Raw genomic sequence first — 14,729 nt, forward strand, 5'->3', positions numbered from 1 at the left:
TGTATCAGGAGAATGAGTTATCCTGGACTTTAATTTGCCTATTACAGCTTCCTCATTTCATTATACATTCTTACTGATAGCAGCACCAAATGTAACAGCAGAAATTGGCACTCCATTCATCCATTGTCACGATAAAGACTCCAGATGAAAATAGCCAAACATAAATCAGGTCTCTGGAAGGCACTCTGAAGATTTTAAAATGAATAGAACATGCAGCATTTGTTACTCTTTATAGCAAAGACAGTAAAAGAACAGAAAGTGAAAGGACTTGTTCAGAGGCAAACTTACAGACTACTTTAATTTGAACAATGAATAAATTAGAGGGTGTTCCCTAACACCTTTCACTGTTGCAGGTATTACTGTAACTAAATGGAAAAGACCCTGATGTTGGGAAAGATGGAGGGCACAAGGAGAAGGGGACGACACAGGACGAGATGGTTGGACAGTGTTCTCGAAGCTACCAGCATGAGCTTGACCAAACTGCGGGAGGCAGTGGAAGACAGGAGTGCCTGGCGTGCTCTGGTCCATGGGGTCACGAAGAGTCAGACATGACTAAATGACTAAACAACAACAACAACAAATGCAAAGGAGGACAGAGCTTCTGTATCTTTAACCATTCTGAGCATATGATACAGATTTTAGACGTAGATGTTCTTCAGTGTAAGTCACTTGGAGACCTACTTGTGACAAAGACAAGAGACTGTTGTCAACTGTTAATGACTGCAATTGGTCTTATAGGAAACAGCAAGGGGTGAGATGGCTAAAAATAGCTTTATCATGTATAATGAGATAAGAATCCAATGTCTCTAATTCAGACCAGGTCTCTCCATGGTTTTAAGTTTGGTAATAAGTTGCAGTTCAGTAACTTCTCTTTCCAGTCTGTTTCTGAAATTATTTTGTAATAAGGCAGCTACTTTGAGATCTTGTATAAAATGTCCTGGGAGACTGAAGTGTTCTCCTACTGGTTTCTCTGTCTAGTTCGGCTTAGTTTATTGAATTTCTGAGCCACTTCCCGCAACAGACAAAGCAATTGCTAACTTGTGGCAGTCCAGGGGCCTAGCATGGGGGGGGGGCGTTACCGGGGTGATTGGCCTGGGCACAATTTTTTTTAGAGGTTCACCTCTGCAGCTGCCAATCCAATTGAAGGTGCTTCCCTTCCTGCCTTACCTGAGCAGCATGCCGAGCAGTAGCCAGGAGAGGACGGACCCTGTCATCCCTCGGCTGTGTGGTGACCCCCGCTGGGAGGGGAGGCTGGCAGACAGCGAGACTCGCGGTGGCAGCGGCACCCCAGTTGGAGGAGATGCACACACATGTCCTGCCACTGCTCCACAGCGTCACATGGAGACACCAGTTTGGGGGCGCAATACTTTACTTGCCCTGGACACTAGCAACCCATGCTACACCACTGCGGGAGCCTTCCACAAAAATCAGGTGCATGTTTTCTAATATACTGCAACTTATAAATATGGCAATGAGACATGCCACCTTTGAAAATAATAATAATAGTGGTGTTCTGGTTCACTCGCGCCAGAATCTTACAAAATGTAATTATAACCAAGTCCCATTGAAAGCACTGAAATGAAACTTGTCCATGATTAACAAGTCCCATTGACTCCAATCTCTCTATTACATTTCATTGAATTGTTTCCCAGGTAAAGAAAACAACTCTATTGAGATCTAGAGCAGGCTTCCTCAACCTCGGCCCTCCAGGTGTTTTGAGACTACAATTCCCAGCATCCCCGACCACTGGTCCTGCTAGCTAGGGATCATGGGAGATGTAGGCCAAAAACATATGGAGGGCCAAGGTTGAGGAAACCTGATCTAGAGGGTATATCAAGGGCCACCTGTTCCTCAGTGGGTGCCCTTCCTACTGAGGTTAGGTGAGTGGAAAGAGCACATCAGGCCTCCTATTGCTACCCCAGGTCTGGGTGCCTAAGCCCTCCTCCCAGGAGCTTTCAGCACCAGGTATAAGCAGGTTTACATTCTTGGAAAAACCAACAAATAAAATTTACTGGTGCAATTTTGAGCTCTGTTGACAACAAGACTTGCACATACAATGAAACGCGGTGCCATCCATGGTGTTTTAAGAATTTAATTTCTGATCGGTTCATGTTCTCTGTTCTTCCCTTCTCAGCCTTTGGAAGAACAAGTCTGGGACCTGTTACGTGAAGCGGACAAGACTGCAGCTGAAGCCAAAGATAAAAGCCAGGTGTATGATGCTATGGCAGAAACCATGGGAGATGCATGGGATTCTCTTGTTATTGTCCTGGAGAAGCGCAAGGCACTTTTGGAGCTGACTTCTGATTTTTTTGAAAATGCGCTGGAGGTTCGTATGTAGAAAAAAATAATTGTAAAATTATTATTTTTTAAGTAACATATACAACAATATATTTCAGTTTGTTTGGTTAAAACAACAACAACGAAACACCATTCCAACTAACCAACAAAACACTGGGCTGGTATGTTAGACCTTGAAGCCCTTTGGTCAGATTCAGCAGAGCTCTTCTTACTTGCCCTGAGGGAAAATCACCACTGCTTGAACTTAAATAAGATCCCGAAGCACAATGAAATCCATGACTGTTTAGTGGTTTGTTTGTATTATGGTGAGCTTGAAAGTGGGTCATTCTCTGTAAAACTTAACTCTAAAGAAAAATCTTTTGCGGGCAGAATTCAAGCATGTGCCAGTAATTTAGGTTTACACCGCTTAAAGCGGATTAAATTGCATCCTGTCGCCCTGGCAAGATAAATTCACTTGTTTGCTTTTTTAGAAAACAGTCTTTTTGCCATTAGGAAATTGATGAGGAACTTCATTGAGAAGTTGAGGATAGATGAATGATTGACAGAAAGACACCCCACCAGCAAGTTACAATGAATGTTCAGTGTTGTGTACTTGCCCAACAAATAAATCAGAACGAATGCCAAAGATCAGACATAGTCAGATCTCTCCATAAGCTTTGTGGAAGCAAATCAGGATGAATGCTGAATAAACAGGTCATACCTTGTTTACAACATTCCATTACAATAGAAAGAAATTTAAGATAAAATCAGGTGTGCTTCCGCTTCAGCTGAAAAGGGAATGATCAGGACAAAATCTGGAGTGAAAATATCTGGGGAAAGTACTCCAGTATTGTGGTATCTTACCTAAGGATAATCTAAACATATAGATGTTGTAAAATTAGATGGCTGCAAAGGTTACTGATGTGTTGGGAGTCAGCTTGAGGAATGTCAGAGCCTCCAAATTCAGCTTGAGATGCTGCATCTTCTGAAAGTCTGTGACAATTTAGGGACGGGTGGTTCCTTTCTTTAAAAATACTCACTCCACTTATTGAAATTACCCTAGATTCCTGGGTATTATTTAGGAGCCATTTCTGATTCCTTCTGTATTCCTTATATATTTCACCTGTTTAGGAGTCTTCAAATTTGCCTTGAAAATGCTAAATACTAGTTTTATTTATTTTTATAGTGACATCCCTGTGTATGGTTCTTTACAAATAATATTGTAAGGGGCTTACGATCTACAAAACAGATTTGAAGAAGTAAGAGGTAGTATTGGGACTGGCACCGAACTTCAGGCCCCCTGGGCATGGTTCTAACAATGAGTCAGTAATGGATTTGGGGCAGTGCTTTTGAAAGGGAGCTAAACTTGGCTCTCATCCATGGTGGCCATCTGCCGCCTTACGTTACCCAAAATCCAGTGCCCTGACCCATAGATCTATGCAAGCCATAGTCCTACTGAAACTACAGACGTATTAATACATTTCATAGATCAGTGGACCAGGGCATTACATTATGGGTAACTTAAAATGGCAGGTGGCCACTGCAGATGGGAACTAAGCTGTTCAAAAGTGACCCTGTCTACTGAGAAGTGCCTCTAGTTTGGACACCGTGCTAAGCCAGGGATTGTGGTCTGCTGCTTCTGCTTGTGCTGGGGAAGCAGCAGTCCTGGCAAAGTAACAGAAGAAGGGAGAAAGCAATCTGAACTGAAGAAGAAAAGCATTTTTATCCCCTCCAGCATAATGCTATTTCCCTGCAACCAGGCTGTGGGGAGGTTGGACACTGCATGAAAGGAAATGGGGCAGAAGAATGATTAAGCACTCCTCCTGCTTTGCTGGTTTTCCCAGTAGTGATGTATGGAAGTGAGAGCTGGACCATAAAGAAGGCTGATTGCTGAAGAATTGATGCTTTTGAATTATGGTGCTGGAGGAGACTCTTGAGAGTCCCGTGGACTGCAAGAAGATCAAACCTATCCATTCTTAAGGAAATCAGCCCTGAGTGCTCACTGGAAGGACAGATCGTGAAGCTGAGGCTCCAATACTTTGGCCACCTCATGAGAAGAGAAGACTCCCTGGAAAAGACCCTGATGTTGGGAAAGATGGAGGGTACAAGGAGAAGGGGACAACAGAGGACGAGATGGTTGGACAGTGTTCTCGAAGCTACCAGCATGAGTTTGACCAAACTGCGGGAGGCAGTGGAAGACAGGAGTGCCTGGCGTGCTCTGGTCCATGGGGTCACGAAGAGTCGGACTCGACTAAACGACTAAACAACAACGACATGCTTTGCTTATCCACTGCAAGTTGAATCCTTTCCATGAAGAAGCTTCAGCAAAGATCCTGGCTTGTTTGATGCTGAAAATGTACATTAGCCGGGTCTATCATTTCCCCCTCTCCCTTAGTTATGCACACCAGTCCTTCCCTTCCCTTCCCTTCCCTTCCCTTCCCTTCCCTTCCCTTCCCTTCCCTTCCCTTCCCTGGCCCATTAAGTTCATTTCAAAAGAAATTATTTCGCTCCCAGAGCCTTCTGGTAGTTCCCTCACTGCAAGAAGTGAGGTTACAGGGAACCTGGCTGAGGGCCTTCTGGGTGGTGGTGCCCACCCTTTGGAACGCCCTCCCATCAGATGTCAAGGAAATAAGCAACTTTCTGAAGGCAGCCCTGTATAGGGAAGTTTTTAATGTTTAATGTTTTATTATGTGTTTATATATGTTGGAAGCTGCCCAGAGTGGCTGGGGCAACCCAGTCAGATGGGCCGGGTATCATCATCATCATCATCATCATCATCATCATCATCATCATTATCATTTATTTTCCTCTTCTCTAGCTTGGTGAGCAGAGCAAGTTCTCATCTCCACTTTTCTCTTATGCTTTAGTTGTTGACCCAGCTTTGAATCATGACCCAGTATAGGAAAAGCAGCAATATGTAAATTCTGCGGGGTCCTAGATGATATTTATGGCACCTGCCATTGCAATTCTGGATTGAAGCAATATCTCTGAGAAGAACACAAAAAAGTGACTAGCAGACAGTTTGTTAGAATATTGTTTTTTTGCTTTCAGAGTACTGTAAGGCAGCAGGAGTGGGACCAAGGATCAGGCCTCGTGTCCTGAAACATCCAAGCAGAGGGGCGAATGGGAAATGTCATATTGACTTAAAATGGAAATACTGGAAAATTCTCACTGAAATGTTTTGCTTTAAATGACAGAATGTGATTATGTGTAATCTTTGTTTTATTATGATAAAGTGCAAGCCTCATCTCTAGGATATTCTTTAATGAAAATCAGAAGTCAAATCCCAAACGTTGAAGGATAATGGATTTGTTTTATATCGTAAAGAGCATTAAAAAAAAGCCCAGGATGGAACATGTGAGGAAAAGCAGGCAGAGCAGAAGGCTTATTTCTCATCATCTTTCTTAAGATGCATCCCCAACTTCTGAGATTTGCTTGATTATTTATTTATTTCGCTCCGACAGTTTCAGCCCACAGGATATTTGCCCTACTTAAAATGCAGCGTGAGATTTAGAAAGGAGCAAAAATGATGCCAAGGTTGCATGTTGCTTAAATACAAACTTCTAATGTTCACTAAACAAAAAACAAAAACCGTTTCCTTTTGCCCCTGCCATATTTGGCAGGCTGGACAGTGTGTGTGTGTGTGTGTGTGTGTGTGTGTGTGCCCCCAGCCTCACCCCCAAACAATAGGAAGCAAAATCTAGTCAGGTGCCTGGCAGTCATGCATGCATGCATTGCCAATTTCCATCTTAGATGTATACTCTATGTGGGACTACCCTTGAAGGCCATTCGGAAACAGCCTTTAACCCAGAACGTCATGCTTATAGGCTAGTACTCACTGCCTGGAGCAATACATGTCCTTAGGCCACTTTATTGGTTCACAATTAGTTAACAACTGGTGAAGTTCAGAGTACTTGTTTTGATATTTACAGTCCTAAGAAGTTTGGACCCAGGGTACTTAAAGGACAGCATGCTCCCAAAAGAACCTGCCCATTTGCTTAAGTTATTATTTGATGTCCTGCTGTATGTTCTTCCTTCTTCTGAGGATATGGCTGCTAATGTGTGAGGTCTTTTCCGTGGTGGTCCTTTGGTTATAGAACTGCATCTTCAGGAAGTTCTGTCTGCTATTCTTCTACCTCTCCTTCAGGAAACAGCTTAAAAGATTCCTATTCCGGTGGCATTTTGAGCTGGATGTGGCTTGAGTATTTATACTGATGTGATTTGTTTTGTTTGTTTGTTTGTATGTTTGTTTATCTTGCTGCTAGGTGTTATGATTTGAATTGTTCTCGATTGGATTTGATGGAGTGGCTTATATTTTTGTCTTTTTGTAATTGTATGGATTGTCAGCCTCCTTGGTTTTAGGTAGAGCCAGAAGACAGGGTATAAACATGTTGTTGTTGTTGTTGTTGTTGTTACTACCTTCTGCCTTTGAGTATATGGCTTTTCAGGATTCTTTTTTCTATGATTCTCTGCCTCCTGAATGTAAATTGGAAAACTGATGTGCTTATTATTGAGTTAGAAGTTAATGTAATTTGCTTCAAGCAATAGGTTGTATTCAATTGTTTCCATACACTGGCAGAAGGTTCGTTCCACTAGGGCTCTGGGTTAGCCGAATCCTGGCTGTTAAAACTACACAGAAGCTGCCTCTCAGATCCAACAACTCTGATTACAGTACTTGTTTAGGGTGGCAGGACTGAATACATCAAAAGACAAAGCTGTCCTATACAGGGTCAGACCACTGGTAGATCTATCTCAGTACTAGCCGTGGCTCTCTAGAGTTTCAGGCAAAAGTCTTTTCCAGCCCTCCCTGGAGATGCCAGAAACTGTAGCCGGGACTGTCTTTGAGCAAAGTATGTGTTTTAGCAATAACTGACCTACAGCTTCTTCCTTTAGTTACCCCATTTCCCTCCCTCTCTCCCTCCCATTGGGTGATCAGTGCCATTTGCTCTGCAAAGAGATCCTCATAGGCAGCAGTGAAGCACACATGCAGTCCATTGCTGTGCATTAGGTTAGACTCCTTGGGCCAGAACAGTAGACACTAGCACTGTTCATTCCAGTGGTATTCACCAAAGAACCCAAGGCTTTTTCACAAGTCTTCTTACCCACCTCACCCCCCAGAATTGGTGCACATGGCTGCCATGACTGTTAGAGCTGGAAAACAGATCAAGTCTACTAATTCTCAAAAAGACAATTGCAGGATGAAGGATATGCTGGGCCATCACTGTAAATGCTTCCCACCTTTCCGAGAGCTTACAGTATGCTAAGACCTGAGATGAGACTTTTCAGTTGGTATGTTGTCACATGTAACTAAATTGTGGTTTCTGTCATCCTTCTTGGCTCTTCAACAGTTTGCAATCAAAATTGACCAAGTTGAAGATTTCCTGCGGAATTCCCAAGAGTTTGAGAATCCAGAATCTCTGAGAGCAATCCTGCATCAGCATGAACAACATACAAGAGGTACAGATGGGTATTCCCCCCTTTTTCTTTAATTTAGAAGATTCCTAATTATTACATATTTAGAATTGGGTCGTGGATAAATGCTGCTTACAACTTCTGTTGAAGGAAGTGAAAATCTAAAGTAATTTTTCTGGACTGCTGTTCTAATTTTACTAGTACTTGAAATTATAAACATGTAAAGGTTTGCCTACCTTTCCTTATTCTATCTATTTTCATTTCTTTCCTCCCTCCTCTTTTCCTAACTTTTTTTTTAACAGTTCCATTTCTCCCTAGAGCCCAGTCTAGCCTGATTTTCAGTGTAGTCTATCATAGGAAGGAAGTTGAGCAGTTGGGGGAGTGGAGCAGGAAAAACAACTTACTCCTTAACTTAAAGAAAACAAAAGAGATCATTGTGGACTTTAGGAAATGTAAATTGAATATTCAGCCACTTATTATTGAGGGGAAGTGTGTGGAACAGGTCTCGGTGTTTCGATTTCTAGGAATGGAGTTGAGAGATGACCTAACCTGGGGAGAACACAGCAAAGACCTGATGAAGAGAGCACAGCAGAGGTTATATTTTCTGAGAATCCTCCAGAAAAATAATCTCTCAAAGGACCTGTTGATGGCATTTTACCATTGTACTATTGAGCGTGTATTAACTCATGGTCTGTGTGTGTGGTTTGGGAGCTGCACGGTCAGGGAAAAAACAATGTTGTCCAGGGTTGTAAAGACTGCGGAGAGAATAATTGGGTGCACTCTCCCTATCTTGGATCAAATCTATGCTTCCAGGTGCCATAAGAAAGCTGCAGAGATAGTGTAGGATAGTGTGCACCCCAGAAATGATCTCTTTCAGCTTTTGCCTTCTGGAAGAAGGTACAGGGTTATAAAGACTAGGACTAGCCACCTAAGAAACAGTTTCTATTCAAATGCGATTTTGCTTAAAAACGCAGTGTAAGGTAGTCTCAATGGGAGTATATTGTATTTAATTATGGGGTATCAGAGTTTTTAGGGGGATAACTAGGCTGGGATAGCAGGCTTGTTGGTTTTTTGAATGTCTGATGCAGATTTTCAATTTCACTGTTCTGTATGGGACAATGACAATAAAGATTATCGTATCATAGTGGGTGGGAACCTGTGGCCTGACTTCTTGTGAGTTGGAAGTCCGGAGAAGAGAAGGAGTGGGAAAGGGAGAAGCTTAATGTGTGGAACGGCAGAAGGTCTGGGCAAAAATCCCTCTTCAGCGAATCAGTTCAGGCCTCTGGCAAGAGTGATGTGTCCCTCTCCAAGCGAGTGAGGATGAAGTAGGCGTGAGCGGGCACCCCAAAAGCTTCTCCTGAGGCTTAAGGGTCCTCAGCAATAGTGTGGAACATATGGGGCAATAGATGAGGGTGCCCCCCCCAAATCTATAGATGAGGGTAGTCTCCCAAATCAAATGGAAGGTACTTTCTGCAGCCATAGTGGAGCCTGTTGAAGACTATGTAAGCCTGATTTCCCCCCTCCGCCAGCAGTCCATGTGCTCCATCATACTATTGAGGTTCCCCAACCCTCCTGTTCAAAAGGCTTTTCATGAGCTTTAGCAGAGAGCAAAGGGTTGAGAATTCCCCAGCTTCAGTACTCCTTGTACTTATAGTAGGTTGGATGCAATCTCAAAGGAGATGGGTAAAGTAATTACAATTGCATAGCGCAGCAGGGTAGCCTCCGTCTCCAGAAACATATCTTAAAAAACTTGGGGCTTCCTTCTAAGTAATTGTAAAAGACAGGGTCAGGCAGGCCTCCCGTTTGGAGTAAGGTGCTAGGAATCTAGGTTTGCCCGAATTCTCACTTGCCACTCTGCCCGCCAGCTCTCAGCTCAACTACTAGCCAGCCTCGCTTCCAGACTACCAGCCCTGATGCTGAAAAGCAATCTGAAACCGGAACCAAAAATATGCCACAATTCAGAAACGAAATGAATAGTCCCAGGGGAGTGGACATTGGATGAGTTTTACAGTTTTGCCTGCCACAAATATGCAATTGGGTATATTCCAGAGGAAATGGAATGATGGATTTTTACAACGCAGTAAGCGTGGCTTCGTGGTGTTCAGCCCAAATATTTATGACAAGTTTTGCCTGGGAAAACAAGTATGTTCCAAATTTCAGTGTACGCTGCATTTCAGGGAAAGGACATTTAAAAACAAAACAAAAAACACCCAGCAGCAAATCTTGGAAGCCTGCAATTGGCGTGAGCCGAGCCACCTGGCAGCTGGGCCTAGTTTAGTGGGACTCATCTTGGCATACATTTCTCTGGGAAAGACAATTACCATGACTTTGGAGACCTGCACTCAAAATGGTATCTGTCAAAGTAGTTTTAAGCAGAGATGCACCCTTGGAACATGGAAGGATAGGAGCCAAAGACATTGGAAGCAAGGTCTGTCAGGGATGACCAAGCCTTGGTGCAGGACCAGTGTTGAGGGTTGGCATGGTGGAATATATGCCAATGGCTCACAGTCTGGGCAGGGGACCTGCTGCCAAACGCCACCTGCAGTGAGGAGGCAGACTCACTGAGGGAGGACAGTCTCCCCAGGGATGGTATCTTGCCCAATGGTCTTCAGAAAAACTGAAGCCATCCTTGATCGGTGGCAAGAGGCAACTCACAGTTTCCTAGGGACTGTGGCTTACACAAGCCATTATGCTTATACACAACCTATATACCAGTCAAATCAGATGGCTTGGGTGTTTGCCAGTCCGGATTTGAACAATCTCTGGTTGAACAGTGCTCCTTTGTAGGCCTGTCTGCTCTAGCTGAAGCCACTCTGCGTGGAACTATAGAACTCAGTTTCTGATTCCAGAACCCGACAGCGTTATTTTAATGGGTGCATACCTTCATTTTGCTCCTCACCCAGTTAATGCTGAAAAACGCGATCAGTTTCTGGCACTGGGCAATTGTGTGCTGTATAGGTATCTGGTTGAGTGCTGTTGTCCATCATTGCTGGGAGGCTGGATTAGCAGGATAAAAAGGAAGCCGCAGGCAATGATCCGGCAACATGGAAAGGAAATGTGCAGCAGTCACATTTCCATTTCATGTTGTATCTAGGTATTTAGGATGACTCCGCCCTAGGCAACTGCTGTTTGATACACCATCTGAAAGTGTCTGTTTCTGTAAAAGCTGCAAAAATACAGCTCCAAGGCTCTTAGCTGCCAAAAACTACACAGAGAAGCTGATGGGATATTTAAAGGGCTTTTAAAAAGCAATGCTAGTTTTAGCACAGTGATGCCAGCAAGCGGCAATTGGGTACAGTAGAGAGAAAGCTCACAAGACACCTTCAGTGGCAATATGCAGTTAAAGCATACACCGTCCAAGAGGTTTAGACCCAAAGGGTGTGTGGTTTCTAAAACAGCTCCTTGTGAATTTCACTCCCTCAATTCTTATTATTTATTACAAGTGGGACCTCCAACGAAATGTTGTAATGTACTCTTACCTTCTAGCATAAATGCTGCAGTTTATTGGAGGTCCCACCTGTGATAAATATTAATAAAATTGGGATCTCAAGGAGGGCTTTCTCCCCCCACCTGGATTCTGTTTTTCTTTTTTGCCTGAGGTGCAACATGCCATGGTGTCTGAACATACTGAATCCTCATTGGGCGGCTGTTTTGGGAAGGGGGAACATGACCCCTTAGGGTTTCTTTTAAATTAAATTTGTTCTTGTGCAAACTTCAGGGTTTACCTGAACATGTTGTTTATATAAAGCCTTTTGGATACACAGGCCAGCTCTTATTGCTAAATACTTAGCAGTCTAAAGATTTTTTGTTCCAGCGGCTACCTCAACCTTCCAGAGCAGATTTACAGGGGGTGTGAGGCAGAGTGGGGGCACAGGGAGAGGAGGAGGAGGGGAAGTTTTCATTGTGTGGTTTAAACTCATTGCACTAATTTAGCTGGATCCCACCCAACATATTTAAGTAACCTGGGATTTGCATGTGGCACACATTTCCTTATGAGCGACTAAGTTTGTTATCCAATATATGGATGTTGGTTCAACAAAGTCCTTGCATGCTTTTCGTATTATTTAAATGAGTATGTGATGGCATGCTACCTTCCTTACTGTAAACATCACTCCTATGGATGTTGGTTTTCTGCGTTTGAGGGAGGAAGCTATCTTTCTATGAGAAGATTGAATGAAGGAAGAAAAGGGAAGAAAAATATACAGTGGTGCCCCGCAAGACGAACGCCTCGCAAGACGGAAAACCCGCTAGACGAAAGGGTTTTCCGTTTTGGAGGCACTTCACAAAACGAATTTCCCTATGGGCTTGCTTTGCAAGACGAAAATGTCTTGCGAGTTCCCGTGGGGTTTTTCCCCTCCCCCCCTTTTCCTAAGCCCTAAGCCGCTTATCAGCTGATCCGCTAAAAGCCGCTAAACCGTTAATAGCGCTAATCCGCTAAGCTGTCAATGGGCTTGCTTCGCAAGACAAAAAAACCGCTATACGAAGAGCCTCATGGAACGGATTAATTTCGTCTTGCGAGGCACCACTGTAGCACAATACAACCAAGAGTATGTTCCTCAACAGTTAGAGCTTGTTCAGAGCTGTACCTCTGTGGGGTAATGTACAAAACAGTCTAGCTATGGAACAATTTGTACAGGTTCTTAAAAACTGGAGTCAGCTTTACCACTTAAAACCATTTGGTCACTACTCTTAATTGTGATCTAGAATACATACCAGTTTCCCCCAGTCTGGTGACCTCAAGAGGTTTTGCTGGCTGGGGCAGATGGGATTATAGCTTAAAACATTTGGAGAGCACTAGGTTGAGGAACACGGGTGGCGCTGTGGGTTAAACCACAAAGCCTAGGGCTTGCCGATCAGAAGGTTGGCGGTTCGAATCCCCACGACGGGGTGAGCTCCCGTTGCTCGGTCCCTGCTCCTGCCAACCTAGCAGTTTGAAAGCACGAAGTGCAAGTAGATAAACAGGTACTGCTCCGACGGGAAGGTAAATGGCGTTTCCATGTGCTGCTCTGGTTTTGCCAGATGCGCCTTAGTCATGCTGGCCACATGACCCGGAAGCTGTACGCCAGCTCCCTCAGCCAATAAAGCGAGATGAGCGCCGCAACCCCAGGGTCGTCCGCGACCGGACCTAACGGTCAGGGGTCCCTTTACCCTTTACCTAGGTTGAGGAAGGCTGGGATACAGAACCTGGTTCTCTCTGCAAATGAGTTTAACATAGAAACTGTGTTTGATTTCAGTGGAGGTGTAAAATAACAACAACAATTTTATTATTTATATGTCGCCCATCTGACTGGGTTGCCCCAGCCACCCTGGGCAGCTTCCAACAAAGTATTAAAAAACATAAAAACTCAAACATTAAAAAAATCTACCTTCAGATGCCTTCAGATGTCTTTGAAAATTCAGATAGCTGTTTATTTCCTTGACATTTGATATATTTCCAGGCCTGAATAAACTGATATGTTTTAATTGCTATAAAAACAGTATTTCCACACAGTGATCCCTGCCGTATAAACATTACAAATATGACACTAAAGCATCTTGTGGAAACTAAGGACAATTGAAATGTATTTGAAAAGCCTTTCTAATCCTTCATGAGTTTATTGCTCCCCACTGAGATTTAGACATGTGGTTTTAGTCAAATGTTATGTTTACAATAAATTTAAATTGCAGTTGATTGTTTGATGCAACAGTAACTACTTTCATATTTTTAAAATCTCTTCTCTCTCTCGCTTTTGCATGGTTGAGTCTAGCTGGTTCAGAAGCTAGTGGCTTGAATCGTATGTAATTCTGTTCAAGACGACAGAATAGTGAATTGAAGCCTGGTCACTTTAATATGAGTTTGGTGGTCTCAATTCAATCTCCATTGGTGTGAAGCGTTCATCATCACACAGCAATTTGGCCTTGGAACAGTTGATAGTGATTGATTGCCATTGCAAAAAAAGAGGTCCATCACTGAAAACAATCAAATGAAATTGTTTGCCACAAGGAAAACGGTCTTGAAAAATATGGCTTTCTCCCAAAGGGGCAAGAGTTTCTATCCAATACCATTTATTCTTTGTTTTTACGTCTTTTCAGAAACATAAGGATTCAGAAGTGGATAGTTATGTATGTAATTAAAATTGTCTTCTGTATTGTCCACTTTGTGGTGTGGGCAGTTGAATCAGATTTCATGAACCGGTAAGCAGATGAGGAGAAAATACTCCAGTCATTAATGAAGTATAGTCATTACCTCAGTTTTGCCAAAACCTCTCCTCTCCTCTCTCTCTCTCTCTCTCTCTCTCTCTCTCTCTCTCTCTCTCTCTTTCTTTTTCTTTCTACCCACCTGCACTAAACCTTTAAAATTGTATCATTAAATAGCCATGGCCTGCCACAAAGCATTATGGGAACTGTAGTTTGCTTGGTGCTGAGGGTTGTTAGGAGACCCCCTATTCCCTTTACAGAGCTACAGTTCTCAGAGTGGTTTAACAATTGGTCTCCCTTCCCAGAGCACTCTGGGAAATGTAGCTCTGTGAGGTGAATAAGGGTCTATTAACATGTTTCAGCACCATGCAAACTACAGTTTCCAGGATTCTTTGGGAGGGGAGCCAGCACTGTTTAAAGTAGCATGGTGCTTCTTTTAAATGTGGCCATATTTTCTTTCTTGATATGTCTGGTGGTATTTTTCAGTTCTCAACTCTGTCCTGCTGGCCTGAAATTAGATAAACAAATGAGGCATGTATCATTTGTCCGCTCTAACCCCGATCATGCTTTCCCCCTGCCTTTGACCTAACCCTGCCCATTCTCCCATTAGCCTTGACTTTATTGCAAAATGTTGGCTGAATTGCTTCTGGGGATACAGCTTAAGGTATAGGTCATGGGATGCCAAGGTGGCGAACCCTCCAGGTGTTTGGGCTCCAACTCTTATCAGCTTCAGCCAACATGGTTGATGGTCAAGGATGATGGGATTTACAGTGCTGCTTTGGGTTACATACGCTTCAGGTTACATACGCTTCAGGTAACAGACTCTGCTAACCCAGAAGTAGTACCTCGGGTTAAGAACTTTG

General features: G+C 43.4%; 1 protein-coding gene across 3 annotated transcripts in view; it reads left to right on the forward strand.

The window, feature by feature from the left end:
* The window catches only part of CCDC141 (coiled-coil domain containing 141), a 110,376-nt gene that overhangs the window by 20,875 nt on the left and 74,772 nt on the right, over positions 1–14,729 (forward strand). For all 3 annotated transcript variants that reach the window (XM_081855686.1, XM_081855685.1, XM_081855684.1), the window contains exons 3-4: positions 2,135–2,326; positions 7,626–7,734. In XM_081855686.1, the coding sequence (XP_081711812.1) occupies positions 2,135–2,326; positions 7,626–7,734 (301 nt within the window). The remainder of the gene's footprint in view (positions 1–2,134; positions 2,327–7,625; positions 7,735–14,729) is intronic.

Source organism: Podarcis erhardii, assembly GCF_964252035.2.
Source record: "Podarcis erhardii genome assembly, chromosome: 1".
Classification (NCBI taxonomy): domain Eukaryota; kingdom Metazoa; phylum Chordata; class Lepidosauria; order Squamata; family Lacertidae; genus Podarcis; species Podarcis erhardii.